At 42.2% G+C, this 11,579-nt stretch overlaps 2 protein-coding genes across 2 annotated transcripts; one reads left to right on the top strand and one right to left on the bottom strand.

Annotated features, from left to right (window-relative positions):
* Positions 1 to 999: 999 nt before the first annotated feature.
* snapc1b (small nuclear RNA activating complex, polypeptide 1b) lies at positions 1,000 to 7,826 on the bottom strand. The gene is made up of 10 exons (XM_086183209.1): positions 7,511 to 7,826; positions 6,612 to 6,768; positions 6,395 to 6,535; positions 5,498 to 5,602; positions 5,259 to 5,417; positions 5,117 to 5,170; positions 3,365 to 3,427; positions 3,053 to 3,191; positions 1,875 to 1,946; positions 1,000 to 1,619 (listed from the first exon to the last, which is right to left on the bottom strand). Exons 1-10 carry the CDS (start codon positions 7,639 to 7,641, stop codon positions 1,603 to 1,605), a joined length of 1,038 nt encoding a protein of 345 aa, XP_086039335.1. The 5' UTR covers positions 7,642 to 7,826; the 3' UTR covers positions 1,000 to 1,602.
* Positions 7,827 to 8,510: 684 nt separating this feature from the next.
* yipf6 (Yip1 domain family, member 6) lies at positions 8,511 to 11,188 on the top strand. The gene is made up of 2 exons (XM_086183270.1): positions 8,511 to 9,027; positions 10,041 to 11,188. Exons 1-2 carry the CDS (start codon positions 8,695 to 8,697, stop codon positions 10,380 to 10,382), a joined length of 675 nt encoding a protein of 224 aa, XP_086039396.1. The 5' UTR covers positions 8,511 to 8,694; the 3' UTR covers positions 10,383 to 11,188.
* The last annotated feature ends 391 nt before the right edge of the window (positions 11,189 to 11,579 follow it).

Genomic DNA, 11,579 nt, shown 5'->3' with positions numbered 1-11,579 from the left:
TGATAACAGTTTCTCATTCAGACTAAAAGGTTTGATTAGTTTTATTATTTGTTGTTGTATTGCTGATTTTCTAGGTTTTCTAAGATAGTACAGGACCGGCAGCAATAGGCCATGAGCTTCAGTTGATTCCTTTTAAGGTTAACATCTGATCAAATGTCTGGGAAATTATCTTCTTTCTTGTAAAGTTGTATGTAACCGAAATAAATTCATTCAATAACAACACAGTTAGGCTGCCGAAATGCTTCAGTCACGGATTGTGAACATCGATCCGTTTGCGATACTCAGTATGGTTGGGGCATAAATCTGTGGGGCGTATACGTGTGGGGCGTATATGTGTGGAGCGTATACGTGTGGGGCGTACACGTGTGGGCCGTATACTTGTGGGGCGTATACTTGTGGGGTGTACATGTGTGGGGCGTATACGTGTGGGGCATATACTTGTGGGGTGTACACGTGTGGGGTGTACACATGTGGGGTGTATACGTGTGAGGCGTACACGTGTGGGGTGTATATGTGTAGGGCGTACATGTGTGGGGTGTATATGTGTGGGGCGTACATGTGTGGAGCGTATACGTGTGGGGCGTATACGTGTGGGGCGTATACATGTGGGGCGTACATGTGTGGGGTGTATATGTGTGGGGCGTACATGTGTGGGGTGCATATGTGTGGGGCGTACATGTGTGGGGCGTACATGTGTGGGGCGTACATGTGTGGGATGTATATGTGTGGGGCGTACATGTGTGGGGCGTACATGTGTGGGGTGTATATGTGTGGGGCGTATACATGTGGGGTCTTTAGTGTGCATTATGGAGCTGAGACCCACAGAGACCGGCTGATCCTTATGTAGCTCTGGGAGAGGCGCTCTATCTTCCTGTCCAGCTTGGAGGACAGTGGTCAGATTGTGAATTCCCCCAAAAACCTGCTGTCATCATTTTAGTAAACCAAAACTACCACCCCCCCCCCCAAAAATTTTTTTTTAAAAATTTGGAGAAACTTGAACAATTTGTAACTAGTTTTATTTATTTTTCCCCACAAGCTCTGAAGCAGAAATAACATCTTCATCTGCTCTAAAATACAAAGTGACTTTTACAAGAACTTAAAAGAACGATTATAAAAAAAAGTCCTGCAATGTGCAAGAATAAATCTGTCAGAATGTTAACGGTGACATTTCCAAAGCCTCAGTTCCATGTGATCCAGTTGTTTCCCTTTGTCTCTTCTAAAACTTTCTTTTTTATCCATCTACAGATTAATTATACTTGCAGTTTTTCCAAAGAAACAGGAAGTGTCCTAAACTTAAATAACACGTCTAAAACACTCCACAGTTATGGACACTTACTGGCAGGCTTAAAAAACAAATTTTTTAAAAAAGGAGAGAAACTCTCTTTTTTTGTTTTGGAGAAGCTTGTAGCCTCGTGCTTGCAAAAGACTGGCTTCTATTGATTCTCTGGTGTCTCACTCATTAAAAATATATTTCAATATAAAACCATTAACCTTTAAGAAAGAATGATCAATAATAACTTCATTAATAACAAAACATATATCAGTGGGTTAAAACAAACGGCTTCTCCTGAAGGTCGACTGCTGCATGGGTACCGTCACGACTTATGTTTTTGTGTTTCCTGAAAAAGAGGAAAAATAAGCAAAATTAAATTACATTTAACTGTAATTTGTACTAAAATGTATTCTGGTGAAGCTACTTTAGCAGTAGAAGTTGGTCTTGGAGGGATCTACTGTTCCAAAGTGAAATATGTTGTCAGAATCACCGCGTGGAATGCCAATATCACATTTAAGCACACTTTCCAACTCTGGTGGGTTTCGCCTCAGAAAAACTGATGGTATAAAGTGCAGTGATGATGTTGTGGCTCTGGTGATACCTTCAGGAAGAGACTCCAACGTGCTGAGATGGTGGATCTGAGTGGACGCCATGGCTTCTTTCCACACGTCACCTGATGAACAGACAGTTTCCGTTGGTAAATAATAACTTTATCTAGAGAGCACCTCTGAAAATGATTCCTGCATGGTGCTTCACCCGACGGACAGAAGGAGTGAGATAAACACAACGAATAAAACTGCTGAACAAACAACAGAATTACAGATTTAAAAAAACAGAACAATAAACATAGGTTTTGAGAGCTAATTTAGAGAAAGGCAGTGGACTTTTTTTTTGTCTAATATCCACAGGTACGCCACCCCTAAGTGTGGGAGCCCTCATAGCTGCAGCCCTCTCATCCCGGGAGCGGGGAACAGCCAGCAGGCTCCTATCAGAGCACCTCAAACTACGGGCTGGTAAGAGTTGAGGAGCTCAGGTGGCACCCTCGCATGTAGCTTGCTTCACTTGGTCAGCACAGAATGAGACTCTTACCTTGCATTTCATTTATGTTCCACTTTCCTTCTCTGTACGGATACTGAAAGGTAAAGTATGCCAGGTAGGAGTGGAGGATATTTATGAGAACCACCTGCCCTTGTAGCCCACGGTAAAGATGGATCGCAAACAACTTCTTCTGATTATGGGGTTCTTTTTAACAATTTGACATTTTCTGGTTTGCTCAGCTATTGTTATTTATTCATTCAATTTGTTTGGTCCAATCTCGGGTTTGAAAACCGGGGTGAGTGACCATGGGAGGTGCCTCGCCTCCTAGGCCCTCTGAGGATGGAACCCATGACGTTTACTTGGGTTTCTGAAGGATTTCAACAACGCTTGCTGTCGCAGCCGTGTTGTAGGACTCCTCTCAGTTCCTACCACCAGGCAGACAAAGATTACAAAATGAACTTATTCCCATGCAACTGCTGTCCTGATCAATGAAAGCAGTCACCTGCATTTTTAACTGTGTGCATTGCTGTGTTCTTAGAGATTGAAACGTCTTTTTCAAACCAGCTGTTTAAATGACCAATGGGGATGAGAGCTGCATGTGTCAATAAAGCACTTGACACTTTCCTGTTTTTTATAAGCTACGATGGGAACAAGGAGCACTGAAACGCTAAATTACACGTCTATTTTTGTTCCTCACCAGTGGTACTTTTCATGTTACGGATTACAGCTATCCTGTTTTACCTGCGACATGAAGACTCCCTTCAGTTCTGGCTTTCAGCGATGGTTTGATTGACCTGATGTAACCTGTCCGGGGGGCAGGGCCAGCCTGGTTGCTTGTGAGGTTCACCTGTACTTGGCGATGACGTCTGGACTCTGAGGTCTGAGAACACAAACTTTTTTTTTATTGTTTCATATCCTGATGATTTTGACATCTGTTTAGAAGGATCTTATCTGTTTTCAACATGAAACATGAGTCAAGACAGAGAATTGTGACTCTATAAATGTAGCTGAGCTCAAGATCTGGACGGTTTATCAAAAAGGAGAAACCCAAACCTCTGCTGCTTCTGAGTATGCTTTGGACTTGATGGAGGACAGAAGCTTGGCTCTTCTGGAGCACTGAGGACACAAACCAGGCAGCCAGTCAACAACGGCACTCCACAGGTTAATATTAGTGGTAGTAGAAGTTCATCCTGGGCTACAAACTCAGCTCATACAGGTATAACGCTAAAATTTGATGCCTCCAGAAACATCTTGTGTCTTGCAGTTGGACAGGTGACGTGACAAACATTCGTATTTCCGTATAATTTGGAATTTTGAAGTAGGGGTGGTATTTTCAGTATTTTAATGCAGTATTTAGGGCCTGAGCAATCCCAAGTGTGACGTACACACTTGGGATTACGTTACAAGGAATTTTGTGTCTTTTTGTTTTTGGAGACAAGTGGAATGACCTCGCACCTCGACCAATACCACAATCATGCTGACAAACATTAGCTCTGCATTACTACACTCCAGCTAATTTGTGGGGGTTTTTTATGTACTTGATGCAAGGAACACACCTTCATACTTCACCATGAGCGTCAGCATGCATTGGCATCAACATGCTAATCTGGGTTCTTTGTACATTTGATGCCTGAACTATGACCTATGAAGACTGCGCGCAATACAGGCTAATTACAAGTGACATCTGCAATTGGACGCACCAGCGCAGGTCAGTCAGTGTGAGCTCTGGTGAGAGCGGGGAGTGACTTTCACTCCACACACTGCTCCTTTGTGCAAAATCCAAATTGTAGCCTGTCTCCGTCCACCGGGTTGCAACACGGCCTGATGGGCGGAGAGCCAGGGCTAGCTTACCGTTTTCTAGTTAGGGCCTGAGCCAGTCCCTGGCGAAGACCCTATTATGTTTCGAAGTCACACTCGTTGTAGTTGTTTTTCTGCATAAGCAATGTCAAACATAAATTACAAGTACTTCGGTAATACATGTATACATTTGTGGAGGGGATCCTGAAGCATAAAATAAAAATAAATATCAGAAAAATAAATGAATCAATGAAAAGAGAATAAAAGAATAGAAAATATCACATCAGGGTAGTTCAAGACCGTTAATGTGGTTATGAACTGCAAAAAAGAAAAATAGACAAATGAGAAAACAGATCCAATCTGTCCAAGATGGAGTAGGAACAGCTAAATGATTGTTTTAAGTAAAAGAAGGACCACATTAAAGTAACTCTGCAAAAGCGAGTTTTAAACTTGGATTATACTGAACAAGCGCTTGAGAGTTTGTAAACAGATGTTTTTTCACAGACTTGTCGTTTGATGTTGATTACCATCGGCTTCATGCGTTTTCTGATTCTGAAGTCACTAAGAAGTAATGCAGGGGCAGGTCACCTGTTTGTGAGAACTTTCTGAGCGCATGATACACTTTTCGGTTGAAGTAGCGCTTTAAAGTACTTTACAGGCATGTAAACACTATAATTGTACTGTGAAGTCCCATTGAGGCGGCATTTTGCAAAACTTATGATGGACAAACTGCTCGAGGATGCAGCTCTGGCTTTAGTGAGTGATGCAAACCAGACCTGGGGTGAAAGCAACATTTCAGGTCACATTCTGGAGGGAGATTCGATGTAGAACACAGGGACGCCAGTAGTTGGGACGGCGCTCTGTATCACGCTAGCAGGAGTATGAGCGGATCGTTCCACAAGTGACTCATGTAAAATCCTTAATCCGAACATTCTCCCAATTAGAAACAGGTCAACTGTCTGATTGTTGTATTTCTAAATTTAGAACCATCATGTCAACGTAGCTCACCTCTCCTTCAGAGGATGTTCCCTCCTTGTTGTCTTCTTTTTGCTCTGTCCCATCCTGATGAAACACATCTTCGCTGTATCATATCGACAGGGGAAAACATCACACATGAGGAAAAAAAATCAACTATTTCAACCTGCAGTACCTTCCACTGCAGCCACTTGTAGAAATCCACCACAGTGCTGCGGAGCTGCGGGACCAGGTCTGTCCTCATCAGGTGGAGGCCTGAATCCCTCATCTCTGGCAGTTCTGAAGCAGCGGATGTCTTCAGCTTCTCATAGAGTGTGTGAATGTTGGACATTTCCTGCAGGGAAATGCATCTCAGCACAACCTGACATTTTGAAAAATGAACACCAGCAGTTTCAGCTGGAGGCGTGTGGTCACCTCGAGCAGATCCGTGTCGACGAGATCCTGTGGACGAGATGGTTGCGCCACGAAATCCTCGCACAGGGTCGACCTCACAGCGTTCCTCTTCTTCTGGAAGCGAAGCTGGCAGGAGGAGAGGAAGATAAAGAAGAAAGACAAACTGCATGTTAGTGCTTCGCCAAGATTTACAATATTTACACATAAATCAAAGGAGAAAGCAGTCAGACAGTGAATACATCACAGTTCAGCTACTTCAGTTCCCTGTTCTATTATGAACCGTCACATTTTGCAACACTGCCACGTTAACGCGGTTTTTATTCTTAAGAAAAAAAAAATCAGTCTTCACAACAACCCATCATCAAGTGTGTTCAGGTGTTTCTGACCAAATGTGAGATGGATCTGCTCGGCCCACTGAGAGCTGCGAGCCGGGGGTTGACCAATGATTGGTAAGACAACAGGCTGAGAAGCGATAGTTGCAATACAAGCCCAAACACAAGGCTGCCTTTCCATTAACAGGTCAAAAAGTGGATTAAATGTAAACTTTGAACAGAGCTAAAATAATAAACAAACATGTTCATAAAATACCTCCTAAAAACACAATATGTTTGGATGAACCTCAACATCACGGAACCAAAGGAACAAATGTAATCGCTAAGTCAGGACTTACAGACTTTACTCAGGAAAGTGTGGGTTTTTCCTGATACATTTTTGAGTTACAAAAATTAAAAAAAAAAAGGTGAAAATAATTTACCAATGATATGCAAAATCACAAAAGTCTGCAGCGTTATAGACCAAACTGATAATCAATTGATCCCTACCAAGGTGAGAACATTTTCAGGTCCCCTGCCTGTAACAGACAAACGCCGGTGATGACATGACCTCCTTGGTGGAGGTAACAATTAGAACAAAGCTCACCTGAGTGGGCATGGCTGTAAAGTTGAAAGCTTTGTGGTACATGAGCTGTCGCAGGATGAGGATGACGTCAAAGTGATGAGCATCTGCACAATCTTTCTCAAACTTCTCCAGCTCCTCCCAGTCCTTCAACGCCACACGGATCTGCAGCCAGACAGTTCTGATTTGTTTCATTAAGTTTTGCACCGCCTCCATCCTCAAGCAAACGTGTGATGCTGACCTGCTCGGGCGGCGAGGCGGTCTGGCAGTGGAAGAGGCTGTACAGCAGATAAAGCCCCCCCACTCGGATCTGGAAGCTGAACGGAGGCAGGAAGAAGGGGTAGGCCGTGTCCAGGACCAGGCGGCTGAACGCTCGTTTCTCATGCTGCTTGGTGCCGCTGCAACACAGAAAAAATATGTGACAACTTATAAAAAAATGGGTGTTATTCTCAAAATCTTCCAACCGTACAATAAAATATATTTCATAGACCAAGGGAGGCAGGACTCTGAATATTCCGCCAATAGTTTTAGAACTTGTTTTTCCAACTGCAGACATAGACAGATGTCAACATTATCTGTATAAAACTAGTTGATGAAAAACTAATACGAAACAATGAATTTGAAAACGTAACATTTTTCCTTCCTATTAAGTATATTCATCTTATTTTTAATTTTTTCCTCAACATTTGGAGAAGCCATTAAATCTTACATTCACTGCTTTGATTCCTCATCTGTTGAGCGAATGGGTAGTTTGAGTGAAACTGTGCTGATACTGATCTATTATAAAACTTATCGATATCGGCAAACACCCACGACATGTCGACGTTATGAATCCATACTCGTTTATCTAAAAAAACAAATTTTCAAATATATGTGAGACTGTGAATATTGACTCAGAAATGATAATCGGAAAAAGTATCTTTATGTCATTTCCTTTTTTTAGTTTATTCAAATTGTAATGAATCTTTCTTTTAGCTAATGTACCTATGCATTCATGTTTTATATAAAGAAACTAATGAAATAACTAAGGGAGATACAACAGAAATTAGTGAGGTCCAGAACATAGTGATTATCATTCTATTCACTAATTGACATTCAAAAAAATCAGAAATAAATATATAGCTGTAATAGGACACCTACAAGAAGATATCCTCAAACTTCATTTCCCTCCAGATTTTGGAGAAGATGTCGAAGCGGACCGAGTCGGTGGTCTGGAAGCGGCTCAGCAGGTCCTCGCAGTCAGTCTTCACGTGTGTCCGGTAGGATTCCATCCCGCCGCGGCGCCTACACGGGGGTCACAGTTCAGACTAACGTCCGCCGCTTTTACCTCGGCCTCGACAACAACAGCTGGACACAGCAAAGAGAGAAAACGGCTCCCGTGTACAGTCTCATAGTCACAAGAGCGTTGCGTACACAGACAACAGCAACTGTCCAGGCTTTAGTGCGTCATCAGCAGGCGACCGCATTGCCTGGTGTAATGAGACGTTCATGGCCACTGTGAAGTGGCGTTTCAAGTAAAATACCATTATGATCAGCGATTTACTCATGACAACCAAATTCTTTATTCAGAAGCCCAGATAGCCCAGGCATCCGCATGTACTTCCTCGATGAAATCATATCGACAAATCCCTGAAATTTATGAACTCAAACATTGCCGGAGATCTTAATGATTTCATTGAAAAAAAAACCTCAACATCACATTGTCTTACATTTGTTTCTTCACCTTAAGTTTAAATTAATTTATAATAATAATAATAATAATGAGTGGAATACTGTTCAGATTTTACTATAATTTCAAATTGAATAATGTGTAACTCAGTTTTAAATGTCAACAAGAAAAAATATTAGAAAATTCTGCCAAGATGCATTAAAGTGAGGCCATTTTGAGAAATCAAGTTAAGAATTAGCTGCAGATAGCTGGAGTGTTGGACGATGGGGGTTGAACAGGTAGAGCTTTATCAAAAAATAAATACTCCAATAAAGTACAGATTACTGATAAATGCACGAAAGTTTTTTATTTGTACCTTTTACTTCCCACCTGCTAAAACCTGTGTCAATTGGATCTGGTTCTGCATACTCCGGTCCTATAGACGGCGCTATACATTTGTCGCATATTTCTCCCTATTGAAAGAAGAAGCGAAGTGGCGAAGAAGCAGGAAGTAAACAATACCCAGCTGACGTGGAGCAGCTGGACCGGATCAACTGGTATTGGTTAAACTGATTTAACAAATATTTGTCGCATTCTTGCATCGAGCTCAACTAATCGAGCTACATTCACATCAGTTGCAGTCGTGGGTAGCTAACACTTCACTGTTCACGGTAAAATGGCGGCGGAAGACAGCAGACCCTTCGTCGGGCTGTCGGATGTCTATGTCCCGGAGGATATCCCCGTGGAGGGGGACATCGCTGTACCCGTGGGTTCCTCCAGGAGGGACGACGAGTTCTCCACTCTTGACGAACCGGTGAAGGAGACCATCCTGCGGGACCTACGGGCTGTGGGGAACAAGTTCATTCACGTCCTGTACCCGCAGCGGAGCTCAGTGCTGCTCCGGGACTGGGACCTGTGGGGCCCGCTGCTGCTCTGCGTTACCCTGGCTCTTCTGCTGCAGGGTGGCGCGGCCGACAGCAACCAGCAGGGAGGCCCTCAGTTCGCTGAGGTAGGTCTGCCAAAACTATCTGCTCCTGGGATCAGTTGATTTTATACCGTTTTGTTTTTCTTCTTCTGACGTTTAAATGTACAGAAGCGAAGAAATGCCTCAATACACAATCGATTAAAATACTACACAGAGTAGTCATAGGTTATTTTTTACCAAGAGACAGTCCACTTCATTCATACATATATATTATATATAATAAATATAGATAGGTATATAAAAAACAAAAAATGTCTGTGTTAGAATCACAGAATTTTCTCTAATCAATTAAAAAAACAAATGTTTCAAATATAATGGGACTGACAAAATTCTGTTGATGCTGATCCATGTGAAATCGATCAGTGCCCCACCTCTGTAATTGAGGTTTCATCTTGAGACTGTGAGATGTCAACCCTGCAACGTGTTCAAAGCCAAACACACCTTCAGGAGCCAAAGCGATCTCAAGTGTGTTTACTTCAACATTCTCTATGATAATTGTAATGTAAAGTTTGCAACACATCCAACCTCAGAACATAGGGAGGAATGTTTTGCATACAGAGGATCAACAGCAGAATTTGCTTAATTCAGTTGAATAATTTAGAATAATAATGCCACTGAAGCTTGTTCAGTGAACAAGAGGAATGGAGTTGACTTTGTCTCTTTATTTTGCAATTAAACACCAAATTGAGAGTCAAACTCTTACCTCTGCTGCAATAAAAAAAAAAGTTTTATTACAGGTCAAATATGTTTGTGATTTAAAAATCCATATCAAAACTTTTAATTTTTGAATTAAAACTTTTTGTTTGCGATTTCAACATATTTGTTGCTTTTGGGCAGGTCCTATAAAACAGATCTTGGTGTGTCTCCCAGGGAGTTTCTTTTCTAGTTTTATTTTGTCAGACAGAGCTTTTGACTGAATTTAAAAAATAAATAAAATAAAATGTCTCAAAATGTCAGTCTCAAAATAAAATAAAATCTGAGAATCTTAATCTCCATAGGAATGTTGCATCTAATTTGATTTTCTCTCTCTCCTCCAGGTCTTTGTCATCATCTGGTTTGGCTCCATTGTCATCACTCTGAACTCCAAACTCCTGGGTGGCACCATTTCCTTCTTCCAGAGTCTGTGCGTGCTGGGGTATTGCATCATGCCGCTGACAGCCGCCATGGTTGTTTGCCGGCTCGTCCTGCTTGGTAGCTCAGGGACAGTCAGCTTTGCTGTGCGGTTGGTGGTGGTCACTGCTTCCTTCGGTTGGTCCACCTTTGCCTCCACAGCATTTCTCGCCGACAGCCAGCCACCCAACCGCAAGGCGCTGGTGGTGTACCCGGTGTTCCTCTTCTACTTTGTGATTGGTTGGATGATTCTTACATTCTCACCATGACAGTCAAGGGCAGATGGAAGAAGTAGAATTGAACTAAAGGAAGGCAATGAGGTTTTTGTGGAGGGACACAAGTTGGACGAGGACGAATGACTTTTGACAGGGTTTCTGATCCCGCATTAAAACCCTGCAGGTAAAAGGACGCCCAGCTGATGCTTCGCTGCAGTTGAAGAGCAACGAAGATGACAAAGTTCACGGTTTTCCAGTTTTTTTCCTTAATGTTTTTGACACTGAAGTTGATATGCTTGTAAATAGAAATGAATGTTTGGGGGGGGGGGTGGACTATGGAACCCTGGACTGACCATAGAGAGATAAAATATAAATTAGAGACCATGACATAAAACTTGTTCCCTCTATTTACTTCATGTGTGGCCACAAGATAGAACTTGTTCAAAAATGATAAAATAACTCAATTGAAGTAATAAGTTATATTTCATGTCTTCAGAAACAAACCAAACTCTCTATGGCCATCAAGACTTCTGTTGAAACACCAGGGCTGAAATCTTTCTTTCGTTAATTTCTTTCTTGAACGTGGTAAAAATAAATCTTGCTTAAAGAAGCTGGTAGAAAATGTACTGATAACTAACCCCACGTGTCCACTGGATCTCGTTAGTGGTGGGTAAATAAAAAATCTTGAATATATTTATGTCTCCTTCATGATGAACTTTGATTGTTCATTGCTGCTGTGTACTTCTGTATGAGCAGATGAAGATGTTATTTCTGCTTCAGAGCTTGTGGGGGAAAAATAAATAAAACTAGTTTTCCATTTGTACAAAAAGTCAATTACAAATAAGTTTCTCCAATTTAAATTTTTTTTTTTTTTTTTGGGTGGGGGGTGGTAGTTTTGGTTTACTAAAATGATGACAGCAGGTTTTTGGGGGAATTCACAATCTGACCACTGTCCTCCAAGCTGGACAGGAAGATAGAGCGCCTCTCCCAGAGCTACATAAGGATCAGCCGGTCTCTGTGGGTCTCAGCTCCATAATGCACACTAAAGACCCCACATGTATACGCCCCACACATATACACCCCACAGGTGTACGCCTCACACGTACACACCCCACACGTGTACGCCCCACACATATACACCCCACACGTGTAAGCCCCACACATATATGCCCCACACGTGTACGCCCCACGAATGTACGCCCCACACGTGTACACCCCACATGTATACGCCCCACACATGTACGCCCCACA

The sequence above is a fragment of the Aulostomus chinensis genome, chromosome 17 (assembly GCF_037954235.1).
Source record: "Aulostomus chinensis isolate RoL2024-O1b breed Wild chromosome 17, RoL_Achi_v1.0, whole genome shotgun sequence".
In the NCBI taxonomy this organism is placed as follows: Eukaryota; Metazoa; Chordata; class Actinopteri; order Syngnathiformes; family Aulostomidae; genus Aulostomus; species Aulostomus chinensis.
The sequence above is the reverse complement of the archived record's forward strand: the minus strand, read 5'-3'. Positions and strand labels throughout refer to the sequence as shown.

What these genes read in the sequence shown, in the direction of transcription:
- snapc1b (XM_086183209.1), bottom strand. Translation starts at nt 7,641, where the DNA reads ATGGAATCCTACCGGACACACGTGAAGACTGACTGCGAGGACCTGCTG. An exon ending in TTACAGCCATGCCCACTCAG is followed by an intron (nt 5,603 to 6,394) that starts GTGAGCTTTGTT and finishes TCCTCCTGCCAG; the next exon opens with CTTCGCTTCCAGAAGAAGAG. An exon ending in ACAAGTGGCTGCAGTGGAAG is followed by an intron (nt 5,171 to 5,258) that starts GTACTGCAGGTT and finishes GTGTTTCATCAG; the next exon opens with GATGGGACAGAGCAAAAAGA.
- yipf6 (XM_086183270.1), top strand. Translation starts at nt 8,695, where the DNA reads ATGGCGGCGGAAGACAGCAGACCCTTCGTCGGGCTGTCGGATGTCTAT. An exon ending in GAGGCCCTCAGTTCGCTGAG is followed by an intron (nt 9,028 to 10,040) that starts GTAGGTCTGCCA and finishes TCTCTCCTCCAG; the next exon opens with GTCTTTGTCATCATCTGGTT.